General features: G+C 47.0%; 1 protein-coding gene across 1 annotated transcript; it reads left to right on the top strand.

Annotated features, from left to right (window-relative positions):
• The first annotated feature begins 69 nt into the window (after positions 1 to 69).
• vipas39 (VPS33B interacting protein, apical-basolateral polarity regulator, spe-39 homolog) lies at positions 70 to 14,857 on the top strand. The gene is made up of 19 exons (XM_056428380.1): positions 70 to 153; positions 3,168 to 3,260; positions 3,412 to 3,517; positions 3,604 to 3,735; positions 3,816 to 3,854; positions 3,976 to 4,040; positions 4,333 to 4,389; positions 5,158 to 5,250; positions 5,322 to 5,355; positions 5,538 to 5,640; positions 5,736 to 5,763; positions 5,838 to 5,911; positions 9,395 to 9,470; positions 9,962 to 10,075; positions 10,149 to 10,190; positions 10,270 to 10,446; positions 10,531 to 10,620; positions 10,724 to 10,828; positions 14,667 to 14,857. The coding sequence occupies exons 2-19, from the start codon at positions 3,168 to 3,170 to the stop codon at positions 14,685 to 14,687; spliced, it is 1,449 nt and encodes a 482-aa protein (XP_056284355.1). The 5' UTR covers positions 70 to 153; the 3' UTR covers positions 14,688 to 14,857.
• Positions 14,858 to 21,242: the final 6,385 nt, after the last annotated feature.

The following is a 21,242-nucleotide window of genomic DNA, read 5'->3' as shown; positions in this document are numbered from 1 at the left end:
TCATAAAAACGTCTCTTCATATTTTGCTCTGATAAATATACTTTAAGTTGAAACCGCAGTTTTCCGCAGATCACTTCCGCTGTTTTATTACTGACTACAACTCCCAGCAGCCTTCACGCGGCCACCGAGGAAGTGCAGCAGCACCAACTGAAGGTAAACACTGCCAATTGATTCTGATCGATTATCGCTGTAAAACAAATATCTGTTGCATCAGAGAAGTCGTTCTGTGTCCGCGTGAGCAGTATTTATTTTCCCGCCTTTTGTCAACGTGAAACAAAGAGTTACTTCCGGTTAAAACTCCGGTGTATTTATTAGACTGCTAGCATGCTAACCAGCTGCCCCTCCAGCTGGGACACATAATAGCAGGGCTCTCAAGTCTCACGCATTGAGCGTGAGACTCACGCATTTCGGTCTTATCTCACGCACTCCCGCCACACATCGAATTCCTCACGCTGAAAAAACCTTTCGGCTATTTAATGCTTGAATGCAGGGGTGCTCGATTATGGAGGACTTAAAATGACGTAAGTATAAATAAATAAATAAATAAATGAATGCATGAATAAATACACGAATAAATAAATAAATGCTTAAATAAATGTATAAATGAATAAATAAATGCTTAAATAAATAAATAAATACAGGAATGAATAAATATAAGTTATAAATCAACAAGACATCATTAAATAAATATATTTCTGTATTTCTTCATTTATTTATTTATCTATTTATGTGTCCACACGTATTTCTTCATTTATTTATGTGTGACATTTACGTGTCCGTATATTCAAATGAGCTGGGGCGGTCCGAACCTCTGTCTGAAGCATGATTGGTCACAGGAGTGTGATGCACCTGGTGTGTTGTGCTCTACTACTTCTGTCTGGCACATGACGCTGAAGTTGACTCGCTCAGCTCACCGTTAGCAGAAGTTAGCCTCGACAGCTTTTTGACTTCAGCCGTTTATCAATTCCAAGAACACTGAGTACAGACTCGTGTTCTTTTGGAGTCTGGTCTTTGGAGTCTGGTTTTGGGAGTCCAGACTCTCGAGGACGCAGGACAGTCTTTCTGGTCTTGTGACGTCACCACATCAACTGTTCTTGCGCATGAATTTACTCAAATTATTCACTGTAAAATAATTTACAGTGGAGTAGAATGTGTTGCGGTGTTCACTGTTGTTTGGCGTAGGCTACGAATAAACGATAATAAATATACAACGTCTCGTAGCTTTCCTGACCCAGGGTCGCTACAATATGAAGTTATGAATCTTAACCCTCAGTCAAATTGACGTAACGTTATCTTTTAGTAAATAATAAACTCGTTGTGCTCTTTAGATCCTCAAAAACCTAATTATATCTCATGTTTAGCCGCTACGGAGACGTCAGAGCCAGCGGAGCATTTCAAAAAGTCCTGCCGAGATCAGGCTTCTCTCGGCGGCCACACAGCGCGCTGAGCGCCCGGAGCTCAGAGGTCCCGCGAGCAGGACCTCAAATCTCCGTCGCATATCCTTATTAGGCTGAATCTCGAGAAACCGACCACAGATTTGATGCTTAAACAACTAACTTCTCGGCTGAAACCATCCTTAAATTACATTCCGTGACTCAACAACTGTAGTATTTAGAATGTACAGACAAGAATGCATAATAAACGCTGTTCGTCTACAGATCCAAGTGCTAGGGATCGATTGCTTCTGTCTTGCTCCCTGACTTGACCAATCCTGTTCAACAATGAGGTTCGGACCGCCCAGCTCATTTGAATATACGGACACGTAAATGTCACACATAAATAAATGAAGAAATACGTGTGGACACATAAATAGAGATATAAATAAATGAAGAAATACAGAAATGTAGAAATACATTTATTTAATGATGTCCTGTTGAGTTATAACTTATATATATTAATTGCTGTATTTATTTCTGTATTTATACATTTATTCTTGTATTTATTTATTTATTTATACATTTATTTAAGCATTTATTCATTTATTCTTGTATTTATTCATGCATTTATTTATTTATTTATTTATACTTAAGTCATTTTGAGTCCTCCATACTCGATACGCCGATCGATTGTTCCGCTGCAGAGCTCCGACGCCGGTCTGCGCGCATTGGGATGAAGCAAAAAAATAGTCACCCCCCCCCCCCCCCGTCAACAACTCTTTTCGGCTCGATGCCGGCGCGCGCAACGGTCAGCTGTATCGGGTGCTGATGGAAATCTCACGCTTGCCTGTCTTCAAAACTTGAGAGCCCTGTAATAGCCTAAACGGGATATACACGGAATACACTCAGGATACACACAGAATACACACAGAATACACATAATACACAGGATATACACGGAATACACTCAGGATACACACAGAATACACGGGATATACACGGAATACATGGAATACACTCAGGATACACACATAATACATGGGATATACACGGAATACACTCAGGATACACACAGAATACACACATAATACACGGGATATACACGGAATACATGGAATACACTCAGAATACACTCAGGATACACGGGATATACACGTAATACATGGAATACACTCAGGATACACACAGAATACACGGGATATACACGGAATACATGGAATACACTCAGGATACACACAGAATACACACAGAATACACGGGATATACACAGAATACATGGAATACACTCAGGATACACACAGAATACACTCAGGATACACAGGATATACGCAGAATACATGGAATTCACTCAGAATACACTCAGGATACACACAGAATACACACATAATACACAGGATATACGCAGAATACATGGAATACACTCAGAATACACTCAGGATACACAGGATATACGCAGAATACATGGAATTCACTCCGAATACACTCAGGATACACACAGAATACACACATAATACACAGGATATATGCAGAATACATGGAATACACACAGAATACACACATAATACACGGGATATACGCAGAATACATGGAATACACTCAGGATACACAGGATATAAACGGAATACATGGAATACACTCAGAATACACTCAGAATACACACAGAATACACAGGATATACGCAGAATACATGGAATACACTCAGGATACACACAGAATACACAGAATACACATAATAAACTCAGGATATTATATTATATGATAGAATGTTCAAGTATGTTTAACTTTGTCCAGATGAATAAGAGTAAAGCGGACGAGGAAGACTACTGGAACAGCTCCAAGTATAAAGCCTTCACCTTCGATGACGAGGATGACGAGTTCAGCACGGTAAGAGGGTTAGCGAGGGGCGTGGCGGCCGGGGCGTAGCGAGGGGGCGTGGTGGCGGGGGCGTAGCGAGGGGGCGTAGCGGCGGGCGTAGCGAGGGGGCGTGGCGGCGGGCGTAGCGGCGGCGCCCATGACTTGTGTTTGTGTTCTTCAGTTAGAAGAGTCGAAGCGAACGGTCAACAGCATTCGCCGCCTGGTGGAGGAAGATGAGGGTGAAGAAGAGGTGGAAAAGGTCAGCTGGAACGGAGAGCCGGTTGGCTGTAAGGCATTACTGTGGTTATTAAAACAAAGAATGCTGTGCCCTGATTGGCTGCAGGGTTAGGATCACTGTCCCGTGTCTCCTCAGGTCTCTCCTGGTCGGTCAGTGAGACGGCGGCGTCCAATCAGAGAGCAGAAAGAGAGCCTGCCTTCCCTAAAATCAACACACTGACGAACAGCAAGACTCACTCGGGATACTCTCTGAGCTCGCTGTTCAAAGGTGAGACGGGTGGAAGGGTAATGGACAGGTGAGACAGGAACATGACTGAAACACTGAAGGTTAAATCTGTTTCTCTGCAGGAAAAACTAAAGGAGGAAACTTCCAGTCGTTCACAGACTGTGAGTCTTAACTAATGTTCTAATGAGTGAAGGAGTGAGTGAGTGAAGGAGTGAATAGTGAGTGAATGAGTGAGTTACAGGGAGTGAATAGTGAGTCAGGCTGATGTTGTTTCTGTTTCAGCGTCCAGCGACTCGTCTGTCAGGCTTTACGCTCCAGAACTCCGAAAACCAAAATCTGAATACAAGGTAACAACAATTAAAGACTGAAGATCTAAAGATCTAAAGACTGAAGATCTAAAGACTGAAGATCTAAAAATCTAAAGACTGTAGATCTAAAGACTGAAGATCTAAAGACTGAAGATCTAAAGACTGTAGATCTAAAGACTGAAGATCTAAAGACTGAATATCTAAAGACTGAATATCTAAAGACTGAAGATCTAAAGACTGAAGATCTAAAGACTGAAGATCTAAAGACTGAAGAAGTTCACAGGATCTTGTTTTCTGGTGAATTAATGATGTCATCATGTTGTGACATCAGGATTATGTCAGTGATTGGTCGCCTGAAGAAACGGTCCACAGAATGCAGCAGGGAAAGGTAAGCCACCTGAGAGGTAGTACTACACAGGTAGTATCACACAGGGAGTATCACACAGGTAGTACTACACAGGTAGTATCACACAGGTAGTATCACACAGGTAGTATCACACAGGTAGTATCACACAGGGAGTATCACACAGGGAGTATCACACAGGGAGTATCACACAGGTAACACACAGGTAGTACTACACAGGTAGTATCACACAGGTAGTATCACACAGGTAGTATCACACAGGTAGTATCACACAGGGAGTATCACACAGGGAGTATCACACAGGGAGTATCACACAGGTAGTATCACACAGGGAGTATCACACAGGTAGTATCACACAGGTAGTATCACACAGGTAACACACAGGTAGTACTACACAGGTAGTATCACACAGGTAGTATCACACAGGGAGTATCACACAGGTAGTATCACACAGGGAGTATCACACAGGTAGTATCACACAGGTAACACACAGGTAGTACTACACAGGTAGTATCACACAGGTAGTATCACACAGGTAGTATCACACAGGGAGTATCACACAGGGAGTATCACACAGGGAGTATCACACAGGTAACACACAGGTAGTATCACACAGGTAGTATCACACAGGTAGTATCACACAGGGAGTATCACACAGGGAGTATCACACAGGTACTTGTACACATGTTGTAACAGTGTCTCAGTACCTCAGAGGTAGTACTAGTGTGTACTTGTACACGTGCAGGTGGTGTCTCAGTACCTCAGAGCTAGTACTAGTGTGTACTTGTACAGGTGGTGTCTCTGGAGAGGTTCCGGTCCCTCCAGGACAAGCTGCTGCTGCTGGACTCCGGTGTGGCGGCTCACGATGGAAACGTCCTGACGGCTGTAAGAAGTTCTTCTCAAGGCTTCAGGTCCTCCAGGTCCACTGAGTTCTGACGGCTGCTTGTTTCTTCCAGGTTCTCATTTATTTAAAGAGGACTCTGAGTAAAGGTGAGCCTGTTGGATGCTGGGCCAGTCGGTCCTGGGCCTGGATCAGACAGACATGGTCCTGGATCAGCCTATCCTGGTCCTGGATCAGACAGACATGGTCCTGGGTCAGCCTATCCTGGTCCTTGATCAGTCGGTCCCGGTCCTGGATCAGACCTGGTGTTATTGACTGTTTTCTTGCGTAGAGGTCTTGTTTCGGGAGCTGGAGCCCAGACAAACGGCTCTGAGACATTTGATCCACTATCTGACTGAGACCAGAGACCAGACGCTGCTGCTGGAGCTGCTCAGGTACTCTCACCTGGACCCGTGTCTGAACCTGGACCTGGTGTGATGTCCATGTGCAGTACTTATCTGATGTGCTCTCCTCTTCTGGTCCTCCTCAGAGCCCTGGGCAGGACGGAGGACGTGGCGGTGCGTACATACGGTCCAGAGTCGTAGTCCTAAAGTATCAGTGGTCCACATGTCTCACCTGGTTCTGTCTCCAGCTGTTGCAGTATAAAGAACACCTGAGCATCGCTGAGGACAACAAGAGGCGGGACTTCCTGAAGAGCTGCCTCAGGTGAGTGACTCCAAGTATACAAATACGTTGTTTACTTACTTTGACATGTATACAAATACGTTGTTTACTTTGACATGTATACAAATACATTGTTTACTTACTTTGACATGTATACAAATACGTTGTTTACTTACTTTGACATGTATACAAATACATTGTTTACTTACTTTGACATGTATACAAATACGTTGTTTACTTACTTTGACATGTATACAAATCGCAAGTTATGTATGTAACTATGGTTTTATGAATCCTTCCTGACCCCCAGGAGGCGGGGCTTAGCACTGGATATCTTCCATCTCGCGCACACGCAGGTCGAGTATTAATAACAACAAAGTCACCTGTGACCTCGGATGACCCCTCACCGGGTATATGTTCCGGTGTCATCCTGAGATCAGTCCTACGGAATCCCAAGGAAACTACCTTGTATGACTCAGGCAGAGGAGTTGGATGAAGAACCACCTGCAATGCATGGAGGGTGTTCCCGTTCACTCTGTAGTCTCTGGTGAATGAGCTTGTGATGCCCCTGAGGCTGCAGCACATATATGCACCTGTAGGTGTGCGGAAAAAACGAAGAGTCGAGTAGTTTTGCTTGACCGTGGTCGTTTATTTTCCTTTCCAACACCTGTGTCATTCGCTACTTCCTGGTGCCCTTTAACCCCCCTCGTCACCAGGGCTACGCCCCTTTCCTTAAAGGGCCCTCGTGAATTTGTATACCCCTACATGCCTCCCCCCAGAATTCACCTAGCCCCTACAACCCGCTCAATGTCTCGGGGCCCGGATCAATCGACCCGCACGACTCCGTGTCTCTGGGGCCGGGGGCAGGCCCTCCATTGAGGCTTCCCCTTGGGTCTTGCTGTGGGCAGGTACAAGGGCACGAGGTCGCCACCCTTACCGGCTGGTCCAGGTCCAAATGTGCCGGTTTAAGGCGGTCTACCGACACGTATTCCAGGCGGCCGCCCATGTCGATCTTGCAGGCTTTGTCTCCGGCCTCCAGAACGCGAAACGGCCCGATATAGGGGGGTTGAAAGGTTCCCCGGTGGCAGTCCTGGCGAACAAACACATACTCCGCTGACTTGAGGCTGGATGGGACGTGTGACTGCGGCAGGCCGTGCTGCGATGTGGGCACCGGTTTGAACAGCCTGGCCTTTTCCCACAATGTTTCTCTCTCCTGGGTCTGTGACTTTGGGGATAAACTCCCCCGGGACCCGCAGTGGCTGTCCATAAACCAGCTCGGCCGATGAGGCCTGTAGATCCTCTTTGGGGGCCGACCTAAGCCCCAACATGACCCACGGAAGCCTGTCCACCCAACCACAGTCTTTGAGGCTGGCCCGGAGAGCAGCTTTCAAAGAGCGATGGAAGCGCTCGCACAACCCATTAGCCTGTGGGTGGTAGGCCGTTGTCCGATGGAGCTTCACTCCGAGGTTTCCTGCCACCGCATTCCACAGCTCCGATGTGAACTGCGGGCCTCGGTCTGAGGATACATCAGCTGGGGGACCCAGGTTGAAATGAAAGCCCGAGCCACTTCCTCCGTTGTTGTCGATGCCAACGGCACCGCTTCTGGCCAGCGAGTGGTTCGGTCCACCATTGTGAGGAGATACGTGAAACCCCGGGATGGGGGCAAAGGGCCCACCAAGTCCACATTCACGTGGTCAAACCTCCTTTCCGGCACCGAGAACTGTGCTAAAGGGGCCTTTATGTGACGGTGGACCTTGGCGCTGGCACACCACACAGGTCCTGGCCCACTCTCGTACGTCCTTCTTCAGCCCGTGCCAGACGAACTTTGCTGCCACCAACTTCTGCGACGCCTTCGTGCCAGGGTGTGACAGCCCATGCACCGTCTGGAACACCTGTCGCCTCCAGCCGTCGGGAACCACCGGCCGTGGCTGGCCTGTGGAGACGTCGCACAGAAGCGTTGTGCCGGTCTCGCCAAACGGAACGTCCTCCAACCGGGTAGAGCAGAAGGCACCGCTGTGACATGTCTTGTGCCTGTGGCCCCTGGCGACCCAAGCTAAGGCTGTTCCATGCAAAGGGCGCAGCGACAGCAGCTCAAGAAGAGACGGCTGATGCAGCTGTCAATCTGCCCGATAGGCAAAGGAAAGAGGATAAAAGACAACCTCAGAGAGGGGAAGGCTGCGGAGGATGCCGTCCGCCTGCTTGAGTGACGGGCAGGCCCTCTTAGTGGCTGCGTCCAGAGCTACACCATGAAGGTTGTGCTCTGAGAATGGCTCAGACAGCTCCTTATGTTCACAGAGGCCCCACAGGGCAGCGTGAGAGAGAGAGCAGTGTCCTGTGCGGCCTTCAACAGGTATGGCGCACAGATTAGCCAGATCGTCCAGGATGGCAGTATTTTCAGTAACGCCTCTTGTGAAAACTCCTGGGAAAGTCCAAATGGAAGAAGCCGGAGAATAACGGCATTTCGAAAGCACGAACCGAGGAACAGAGGAACCGTCTGTGAAGCACTATAGGAACCTGACAAAAGTCGACAGACATGAGCCGATCTCCTCTGGAGACCACACGAAGGACGTCTGCTGTGCTCAGTGAAGGGTTATTTGAAAGTGTTTCCTGATCTGATGTGAGGTTTTGGGACGGGGATGTCTATGTGTTCAGATTATAAAGCACTCTGAGACTAATTTGTGAAAATGGGCTATATAAATAAACTGAATTGAGAAATCCAGACGTGGCGCCCCCGAGTCTGCAGCCTGGTCTAACCGGCTTGTACAGTGCGCTGCTGCGCTTGTAGAGCAGTTCCCCCGATTTCACTGGGACGGTAGGGAGGGTGCTCCTCCATGTCTCTGGGCTCGAGGGCACCGGTCATCCGGCCACAGAGTCCCCTCTGGGAAAAAACGATGGATGCGATAGTCAGCTCAATGGATGGCATGGGACGAAGACCACATTTGGCCGTGTCCTGCATGGACGCCGGGGTTGGGCAATCTGCCGTAAGATGGGAGGGAGCCGTGGTGTCTCTGCAGCATGCCTGCAGCTCCCTCATATAGTCTCTGGGGGGGAGACAGAAAAGGTGGCAGGGCCGGGAATGCCCCTGAAGAACGCACTAGCATGTGTGGGGTTCCTGTGCCCTGCGAATGACGAACCCGACGGAGCCGACGACTGCCCCCTACGAAGGACTCTGGCCTGAGGGATGGGCACCAGGCCCAGAAGCATGAGTGGGCCGCTCGTCACTGTCGACAGTAAAGAGATGGGTGGACACTGCCACTGAGAGAATGTCCTCCCTTGGGAGCGGATCAGCCGCGGGTGGATCTGATGCTTAAGACTGAAGCATCCCCCCAGGTGTTCCAACTCGGCCAATCTAGCGGCCATAATTGCGTAAAGCATAATGCCGCGGTTCCTGCCTGGGTTTTCCGAGAGGCCCTCCCTCAGGTGCTAGAGGGGCAAAGGTCATGGCCCTCCTCAGGCTGGAGAGGGGCCAACAGCAGCGAGTCTCTTTGTTGTTGTTTAGATTTCAATGCGTTTGTTTGTTTCCAGTCTTCCATTTTCCCCAGAAGACTCTACTCATGTTCAGGATCACTACACTCTGCTGGAAAGACAAGTCCTCATCCAGGTAAGGAACACACAACCAGTTTCAACCAGTCCTAATAATAATAATAATAATCCTCAGTCTTATATAGCGCTTCTCTAAGTACCCGACGTCGCTTTACAGAGTCCAGTAGTCACACACACACACAGTCATACCGGTGGTGGAGCGACATCAGTAGCCACAGCTGCCCTGGGGCAGACTGACGGAAGCGTGGCCACCACCAACATTAATTCATCCATACGATGCGGTGCATGTCTTTATGATGGTGGGGGAAACCGGAGGAAACCCACGCAGAGGAGAACATGCTCCACACAGAAAGGACCTGGAACCACCGGGATTCAAACCCAGGGCCTTCTTCCTGTGAGGCGACAGTGCTACCCACTGAGCCACCGTGCTGCCCAATGGGTCATGGACCGTCTCAACCCTGAATTAAACCGTGTTAACCAGAGTTAGACTATTTGAACCAGTGTAAACTGGTTTGATGCCTTCAGTTTATTCTGTCTCCTTGTTGCCAGGCGACCGACCGACAGGCAGAACGTGGCGGGAAAGTGGAACGAGCTTTGATCCTCAACACGCCGCTCATCACAACTTTGGACTACTGCTGCCTGTACCACTACACCGAGCCAGAGGTTATTTAAGCCGGTTTAACTGATCCAGATTATTTAAGCCGGTTTAATTGAGCCTGTTCTCTTCCTGTCTCAGAGAACCTTCAGCAGTCCGTTGAACATCCGTCAGACCTTCAAGGTTTGAGGAGACGTCGCTTCACCACTTTGCAGGTGAACTTCGGCCCTCGGGCTCTGACCTCGGTGACCTTTGACCCCAGATCTCAGAGAAGCAGTACTTTGTGACGGCATTGGCGGCGCGGGCGAAGCTGAAGGCGTGGCCGGACGTGGACGCCCTGTTCACCAGCAGGAACTGGCTCGGCTTCACCAGGAAGAAATCACCGCTCGGCTTCCAACGAGTGGTTGACATCCTGCAGAAGAATTCCGCCCCCACACAGGTGAGGGGGCGGGGCCAAACCACCATCACCACCAACGGGTGTTGTGAGGGTGTTTGATTGACAGGTGTGCCCTTTGATCCACAGGTGTTGCAGGACTACGTGGCGCTGGTTGATGATGCGGAGCTCCGGATCGCTCTGGCTCAGAGGCACAAGTGTCACGACATCGTCATCAACGTGAGACATTCATGCTGCTCTGTGACCGGGGGACATTTAAATGAATCATTGCATAATTAACGATGTGATGTCATGATGACTGGCATGTCTCTGGGCCAATCAGACGTACCGGGACCTGAAGGACCGGCAGCAGCTGCTCGGGTACCGGGCTAAGGTGGAGAGGGGATCCGGGGAGGAGAGGAAGATTGATGAGCTCCTCAACAACCTGGTGAGGAGGGGGGGCGGGACCCGTCACCATGTGACCTTGTGACCCGTCACCATGTGACCTTGTGACCTGTGACCTTGTGACCGTCACCATGTGACCTTGTGACCGTCACCATGTGACCTTGTGACCCGTCACCATGTGACCTTGTGACCCGTCACCATGTGACCTTGTGACCCGTCACCATGTGACCTTGTGACCTGTGACCTTGTGTGACCCGTCACCATGTGACCTTGTGACCCGTCACCATGTGACCTTGTGACCGTCACCATGTGACCTTGTGACCGTCACCATGTGACCTTGTGACCCGTCACCATGTGACCTTGTGACCCGTCACCATGTGACCTTGTGACCCGTCACCATGTGACCTTGTGACCGTGACCTTGTGACCCGTCACCATGTGACCTTGTGACCCGTCACCATGTGACCTTGTGACCCGTCACCATGTGACCTTGTGACCCGTCACCATGTGACCTTGTGACCCGTCACCATGTGACCTTGTGACCACACCATGTGACCTTGACCCGTCACCATGTGACCTTGTGACCCGTCACCATGTGACCTTGTGACCCGTCACCATGTGACCTTGTGACCCGTCACCATGTGACCTTGTGACCCGTCACCATGTGACCTTGTGACCGTCACCATGTGACCTTGTGACCCGTCACCATGTGACCTTGTGACCCGTCACCATGTGACCTTGTGACCCGTCACCATGTGACCTTGTGACCCGTCACCATGTGACCTTGTGACCCGTCATCATGTGACCTTGTGTGACCCGTCACCATGTGACCTTGTGACCCGTCACCATGTGACCTTGTGACCCGTCACCATGTGACCTTGTGACCCGTCATCATGTGACCTTGTGACCCGTCATCATGTGACCTTGTGACCCGTCACCATGTGACCTTGTGACCGTCTTCATGTGACCTTGTGACCCGTCACCATGTGACCTTGTGACCCGTCATCATGTGACCTTGTGACCCGTCATCATGTGACCTTGTGTGACCCGTCACCATGTGACCTTGTGACCGTCACCATGTGACCTTGTGACCCGTCACCATGTGACCTTGTGACCCGTCACCATGTGACCTTGTGACCCGTCACCATGTGACCTTGTGACCATCACCATGTGACCTTGTGACCCGTCACCATGTGACCTTGTGACCCGTCACCATGTGACCTTGTGACCCGTCACCATGTGACCTTGTGACCCGTCACCATGTGACCTTGTGACCCGTCACCATGTGACCTTGTGACCCGTCACCATGTGACCTTGTGACCGTCACCATGTGACCTTGTGACCGTCACCATGTGACCTTGTGACCCGTCACCATGTGACCTTGTGACCCGTCACCATGTGACCTTGTGACCGTCACCATGTGACCTTGTGACCCGTCATCATGTGACCTTGTGACCCGTCACCATGTGACCTTGTGACCCGTCACCATGTGACCTTGTGACCCGTCACCATGTGACCTTGTGACCGTCACCATGTGACCTTGTGACCCGTCACCATGTGACCTTGTGACCCGTCATCATGTGACCTTGTGACCCGTCATCATGTGACCTTGTGACCCGTCACCATGTGACCTTGTGACACGTCACCATGTGACCTTGTGACCGTCACCATGTGACCTTGTGACCGTCACCATGTGACCTTGTGACCGTCACCATGTGACCTTGTGACCGTCACCATGTGACCTTGTGACCCGTCACCATGTGACCTTGTGACCGTCACCATGTGACCTTGTGACCCGTCACCATGTGACCTTGTGACCCGTCACCATGTGACCTATGACCCGTCACCATGTGACCTTGTGACCCGTCACCATGTGACCTTGTGACCCGTCACCATGTGACCTTGTGACCCGTCACCATGTGACCTTGTGACATGTGACCTTGTGACCCGTCACCATGTGACCTTGTGACCCGTCATCATGTGACCTTGTGACCCGTCACCATGTGACCTTGTGACCCGTCACCATGTGACCTTGTGACCGTCACCATGTGACCTTGTGACCCGTCACCATGTGACCTTGTGACCCGTCACCATGTGACCTTGTGACCCGTCACCATGTGACCTTGTGACCCGTCACCATGTGACCTTGTGACCCGTCACCATGTGACCTTGTGACCGTCACCATGTGACCTTGTGACCCGTCACCATGTGACCTTGTGACCGTCACCATGTGACCTTGTGACCCGTCACCATGTGACCTTGTGACCCGTCACCATGTGACCTTGTGACCCGTCACCATGTGACCTTGTGACCCGTCACCATGTGACCTTGTGTGACCCGTCACCATGTGACCTTGTGACCCGTCACCATGTGACCTTGTGACCCGTCACCATGTGACCTTGTGACCCGTCACCATGTGACCTTGTGACCCGTCACCATGTGACCTTGTGACCCGTCACCATGTGACCTTGTGACCCGTCACCATGTGACCTTGTGACCCGTCACCATGTGACCTTGTGACCCGTCACCATGTGACCTTGTGACCCGTCACCATGTGACCTTGTGACCCGTCACCATGTGACCTTGTGACCCGTCACCATGTGACCTTGTGACCCGTCACCATGTGACCTTGGCCACCATGTGACCTTGACCCGTCACCATGTGACCTTGTGACCCGTCACCATGTGACCTTGTGACCCGTCATCATGTGACCTTGTGACTGTCACCATGTGACCTTGTGACCCGTCACCATGTGACCTTGTGACCCGTCACCATGTGACCTTGTGACCGTCACCATGTGACCTTGTGACCCGTCACCATGTGACCTTGTGACCGTCACCATGTGACCTTGTGACCCGTCACCATGTGACCTTGTGACACGTCACCATGTGACCTTGTGACCCGTCACCATGTGACCTTGTGACCCGTCACCATGTGACCTTGTGACCCGTCACCATGTGACCTTGTGACCCGTCACCATGTGACCTTGTGACCCGTCACCATGTGACCTTGTGACCGTCACCATGTGACCTTGTGACCGTCACCATGTGACCTTGTGACCCGTCACCATGTGACCTTGTGACCCGTCACCATGTGACCTTGTGACCCGTCACCATGTGACCTTGTGACCCGTCATCATGTGACCTTGTGACCGTCACCATGTGACCTTGTGACCGTGACCTTGTGACCCGTCACCATGTGACCTTGTGACCGTCACCATGTGACCTTGTGACCGTCACCATGTGACCTTGTGACCCGTCACCATGTGACCTTGTGACCGTCACCATGTGACCTTGTGACCCGTCACCATGTGACCTTGTGACATGTGACCTTGTGACCCGTCACCATGTGACCTTGTGACCCGTCACCATGTGACCTTGTGACCGTCACCATGTGACCTTGTGACCGTCACCATGTGACCTTGTGACCCGTCACCATGTGACCTTGTGACCGTCACCATGTGACCTTGTGACCCGTCACCATGTGACCTTGTGACCCGTCACCATGTGACCTTGTGACCCGTCACCATGTGACCTTGTGACCCGTCACCATGTGACCTTGTGACCCGTCACCATGTGACCTTGTGACCCGTCACCATGTGACCTTGTGACCCGTCACCATGTGACCTTGTGACCCGTCACCATGTGACCTTGTGACCCGTCACCATGTGACCTTGTGTGACCCGTCACCATGTGACCTTGTGACACGTCACCATGTGACCTTGTGACCCGTCACCATGTGACCTTGTGACCCGTCATCATGTGACCTTGTGACCCGTCATCATGTGACCTTGTGACCCGTCACCATGTGACCTTGTGACCCGTCATCATGTGACCTTGTGACCCGTCATCATGTGACCCGTCTTACTTTCTTCTCTTTCAGCAAATCCGGTGGAAGAACTGAAGACTTTTACTTTGAAACAAAAATGCTGTTTCCAGCCTGAAGAGACACAGGACAAGTCAATCTCATTGGTCACATTTCCTTTGACTGCGCCCACAGAATGTCGCATGGGCGGGGCCTATATTTCCATTCAATATGAATGTATGAATACTAATAATAAATGTGTAAAGTAATTTAAGTCTTTTCTACTTGAAGAGGTGGTTAATTATTTCTTGATCAATAATTCAATTCAGTTTATTCGTATAGCCCATTTTCACAAATTAAATTTTTTTTCTCAGAGTGCTTTACAATCTGTTCACATAGGCATCCCTGACCTTTGACCTCACATCTGATCAGGAACAACTCCCAAATAACCCTTCAGGGGGAAAAAAGGTCAGAACCCTTGAGAGAACAGAGGACATAAAACAATCGGTTCAATTGACATGAATGCATGAAGACATAAAGGTTCCATCACTGTATCGTCTCCATTTGATGTCGTCAGGGCCTTACTGGTTAAATGCATTTTAAATTAAATTAAAATAGCCCAATAGTACAAATTTGCCTCAGCAGACGTTACAATCAGTACACATAGACATCCTGACCTTTGACCTCACATCGGAGCAGGGAAAACTCCCAAGAAATATAAAAAGGTTAAAAAAAAAAACCTTCAGGAGAGAACAGAGGAGGATCAATAGATGTCATGTGACCAGGTGAACAATAGATGTCATGTGACCAGATGAACAATAGATGTCATGTGACCAGATGAACAATAGATGTCATGTGACCAGATGAACAATAGATGTCATGTGACCAGATGAACAATAGATGTCATGTGACCAGGTGAACAATAGATGTCATGTCACCAGATGAACAATAGATGTCATGTGACTAGATGAACAATAGATGTCATGTGACCAGATGAACAATAGATGTCATGTGACCAGATGAACAATAGATGTCATGTGACCAGATGAACAATAGATGTCATGTGACCAGGTGAACAATAGATGTCATGTGACCAGATGAACAATAGATGTCTTGTGACCAGATGAACAATAGATGTCATGTGACCAGAGGAACAATAGATGTCATGTGACTAGATGAACAATAGATGTCATGTGACCAGAGGAACAATAGATGTCATGTGACCAGAGGAACAATAGATGTCATGTGACCAGATGAACAATAGATGTCATGTGACCAGATGAACAATAGATGTCATGTGACTAGATGAACAATAGATGTCATGTGACTCGATGAACAATAGATGTCATGTGACCAGATGAACAATAGATGTCATGTGACTCGATGAACAATAGATGTCATGTGACCAGATGAACAATAGATATCATGTGACCAGGTGAACAATAGATGTCATGAGACCAGATGAACAATAGATGTCATGTGACTAGATGAACAATAGATGTCATGTGACTCGATGAACAATAGATGTCATGTGACCAGATGAACAATAGATGTCATGTGACCAGGTGAACAATAGATGTCATGTGACCAGATGAACAATAGATGTCATGTGACCAGATGAACAATAGATGTCATGTGACCAGATGAACAATAGATGTCATGTGACTAGATGAACAATAGATGTCATGTGACTCGATGAACAATAGATGTCATGTGACTAGATGAACAATAGATGTCATGTGACCAGGTGAACAATAGATGTCATGTGACTAGGTGAACAATAGATGTCATGTGACCAGATGAACAATAGATGTCATGTGACCAGATGAACAATAGATGTCATGTGACCAGATGAACAATAGATGTCATGTGACCAGATGAACAATAGATATCATGTGACTAGATGAACAATAGATGTCATGTGACCAGATGAACAATAGATGTCATGTGACTAGATGAACAATAGATGTCATGTGACCAGATGAACAATAGATGTCATGTGACCAGATGAACAATAGATATCATGTGACCAGATGAACAATAGATGTCACTTGACCAGGTGAACAATAGATGTCATGTGACCAGATGAACAATAGATGTCATGTGACCAGATGAACAATAGATGTCATGTGACCAGATGAACAATAGATGTCATGTGACTAGATGAACAATAGATGTCATGTGACCAGATGAACAATAGATGTCATGTGACCAGGTGAACAATAGATGTCATGTGACCAGATGAACAATAGATGTCATGTGACCAGATGAACAATAGATGTCATGTGACCAGATGAACAATAGATGTCATGTGACTAGATGAACAATAGATGTCATGTGACCAGGTGAACAATAGATGTCATGTGACCAGATGAACAATAGATGTCACGTGACCAGATGAACAATAGATGTCATGTGACTAGATGAACAATAGATGTCATGTGACCAGATGAACAATAGATGTCATGTGACCAGATGAACAATAGATGTCATGTGACCAGATGAACAATAGATGTCATGTGACTAGATGAACAATAGATGTCATGTGACCAGGTGAACAATAGATGTCATGTGACCAGATGAACAATAGATGTCATGTGACCAGATGAACAATAGATGTCATGTGACCAGATGAACAATAGATGTCATGTGACCAGATGAACAATAGATGTCATGTGACCAGATGAACAATAGATGTCATGAGACCAGATGAACAATAGATGTCATGTGACCAGGTGAACAATAGATGTCATGTGACCAGATGAACAATGCATGTCATGTGACCAGGTGAACAATAGATGTCATGTGACCAGATGAACAATAGATGTCATGAGACCAGATGAACAATAGATGTCATGTGACCAGGTGAACAATAGATGTCATGTGACCAGGTGAACAATAGATGTCATGTGACCAGATGAACAATAGATGTCATGTGACTAGATGAACAATAGATGTCATGTGACCAGGTGAACAATAGATGTCATGTGACCAGGTGAACAATAGATGTCATGTGACCAGATGAACAATAGATGTCACGTGACCAGATGAACAATAGATGTCATGTGACTAGATGAACAATAGATGTCATGTGACCAGGTGAACAATAGATGTCATGTGACCAGATGAACAATAGATGTCATGTGACTAGATGAACAATAGATGTCATGTGACCAGATGAACAATAGATGTCATGTGACCAGATGAACAATAGATGTCATGTGACCAGATGAACAATAGATGTCATGTGACCAGATGAACAATAGATGTCATGTGACCAGATGTATCAATAGATGTCATGACCAGATGAACAATAGATGTCATGTGACCAGATGAAATAATAGATGTCATGTGACCAGATGAACAATAGATGTCATGTGACCAGATGAACAATAGATGTCATTTACCAGATGAACAATAGATGTCATGTGACCAGATGAACAATAGATGTCATTTACCAGATGAACAATAGATGTCATGTGACCAGATGAACAATAGATGTCATGTGACCAGATGAACAATAGATGTCATGTGACCAGATGAACAATAGATGTCATGTGACCAGATGAACAATAGATGTCATGTGACCAGATGAACAATAGATGTCATGTGACCAGATGAACAATAGATGTCATGTGACCAGATGAACAATAGATGTCATGTGACCAGATGAACAATAGATGTCATGTGACCAGATGAACAATAGATGTCATGTGACCAGATGAACAATAGATGTCATTTACCAGATGAACAATAGATGTCATGTGACCAGATGAACAATAGATGTCATGTGACCAGATGAACAATAGATGTCATGAGACCAGATGAACAATAGATGTCGTGACCAGATGAACAATAGATGTCAGGACCTGAACCCCCTTGAGGGCCTGGGGGACCAGATGAACAATAGATGTCATGTGACCAGATGAACAATAGATGTCATGTACCAGATGAACAATAGATTTTTGACCCGATGAACAATAGATGTCATGTGACCAGATGAACAATAGTGGGCATTGAAAACCCGTTGGGGAAAAATGTGCTGGGGGCCAGTGAAATTGTTTCAGTACCAGATTTTTTCCCTAGGGGTCTGTGACCAATGCAATGGGGTCGGGGACCAGATGCAATAGATTTTTCCCGGGACCAGATTTTAAAAAGAGTAAGTAAAACCCGTTTAACAATAGATGTCATGGGCCGATGAACAATAGATGTCAGGACCAGATGAACTAGATGTCATGTGGGTGAAAAAAGATGTCATGTGACCCGATGAACAATAGATGTCATGTGACCAAAGAAAAAAGAGGGCAGTGCCGGGCCTGAGTCATTGACCGGGTAACAATAGATGTCATGTGACCAGATGAACAATAGATGTCATGTGACCAGATGAACAATAGATGTCAACCCAAAATGAACAATAGATGTCATGTGACCAGATGAACAATAGATGTCATGTGACCAGATGAACAATAGATGTCATGTGACCAGATGAACAATAGATGTCAGGGGCCAGATGAACAATAGATGTCATGTGACCAGATGAACAATAGATGTCATTTACCAGATGAACAATAGATGTCATGTGACCAGATGAACAATAGATGTCATGTGACCAGATGAACAATAGATGTCGTGACCAGATGAACAATAGATGTCGTGACCAGATGAACAATAGATGTCATGTGACCAGATGAACAATAGATGTCATGTGACCAGATGAACAATAGATGTCATGTGACCAGATGAACAATAGATGTCGTGACCAGATGAACAATAGATGTCATGTGACCAGATGAACAATAGATGTCATTTACCAGGTGAAAAATAATGTCATGTGACCAGATGAACAATAGATGTCATGTGACCAGATGAACAATAGATGTCATGTGACCCGAAGAAAAATAGAGTCAGTCCAAAAGCCCCAATTAGAGTCATGGCCAATTTTAACCCCCCAAAGGTTTGCCCGATTTTTTCCTTGTGTATGGGGAACCCGATGAACCAAAAGTGGGCAAGGTTTCCCCGGAGGGGGAAAAATAGGTGTATTTTTGACCCGTGGAAAATGTTTCCTTGGGGGGCCCAAAAAACCAATTTTGGGGTTCTGGTGACCTTTTTTAAAAAATTTAGTACCCAAAAACAAAGAGTCCGGAAGGAACAATTGTTGGCATTTTGCCTGCAAAGTTTCTGTGGCCGGATAAACCCCCAAAAATGAAGGAACAATAGAATTTCAGTGAAGATAAAAAGATTCCCGGGGAACCCGGTGAAAATAAGTGTCAACCGGTTTAAAAAGATTTCCCCCTTTTTTTTGGGGCCCGGGTGAAAAAATGGGGGGTGACCAGAATTGGAACCCCTAGATGTTCCCTGGACCAGGGTGAAAAAGATGTCTTACCAGAGCTAGTTGCCCCTTTTTTGACCCGTGAACAAAGATGCCTGTACCAGATGAACCCCCCCTAAGTTTCTTACCCAGTGAAAAATAGAATTTCAAAAGTCCAGTAACCCCCCCGAAGTTAAAACCGTTGGAAAAAATAGTTTTCATGTTTTACCCCGGTGAAAATGGGGTGCAGGAAAAAAAATTTGAAAAAAAAAAACATGTGACCAGGGGAACCCCCCAGATGTCATGTGACTAGATGAACAATAGATGTCATGTGACCAGATGAACAAAAGATGTGACCAGATGAACAATAGATGTCATGTGACCAGATGAACAATAGATGTCATGTGACTAGATGAACAATAGATGTCATGTGACCAGATGAACAATAGATGTCAGTGACCAGATGAACAATAGATGTCATGTGACCAGATGAACAATAGATGTTTTGACCAGATGAACAATAGATGTCATGAGACCAGATGAACAATAGATGTCATGTGACCAGATGAACAATAGAGGTCATGTGACCAGATGAACAATAGATGTCGTGACCAGGTGAACAATAGACAGGACCAGATGAACAATAGATGTCATTTACCAGGTGAAAAAAGATGTCATGTGACCAGATGAACAATAGATGTCATTTACCAGATGAACAATAGATGTCAGGGCCAGATGAACAATAGATGTCATGTGACCAGATGAACAATAGATGTCATTTACCAGATGAACAATAGATGTCATGTGACCAGGTGAACAATAGATGTCATGTGACCAGATGAACAATAGATGTCATGTGACCAGGTGAACAATAGATGTCATGGACCAGATGAACAATATATGTCATGTGACCAGATGAACAATAGATGTTTTGACCAGATGAACAATAGATGTCATTTACTAGATGAACAATAGATGTCATTTACCAGATGAACAATAGATGTCATGTGACCAGATGAACAATAGATGTCATTTACCAGATGAACAATAGATGTCATGTGACCAGATGAACAATAGATGTCATGTGACCAGATGAACAATAGATGTCATGTGACCAGATGAACAATAGATGTCATGTGACCAGATGAACAATAGATGTCATTTACCAGATGAACAATAGATGTCATGTGACCAGATGAACAATAGATTTAGTGACCAGATGAACAATAGATGTCATTTACCAGATGAACAATAGATGTCATGTGACCAGATGAACAATAGATGTCATGTGACCAGATGAACAAAGATGTCGTGACCAGATGAACAATAGATGTCATGTGACCAGA

This window comes from Pseudoliparis swirei, chromosome 12 (assembly GCF_029220125.1).
Source record: "Pseudoliparis swirei isolate HS2019 ecotype Mariana Trench chromosome 12, NWPU_hadal_v1, whole genome shotgun sequence".
Lineage (NCBI taxonomy): Eukaryota > Metazoa > Chordata > Actinopteri > Perciformes > Liparidae > Pseudoliparis > Pseudoliparis swirei.
The sequence above is the reverse complement of the archived record's forward strand: the minus strand, read 5'-3'. Positions and strand labels throughout refer to the sequence as shown.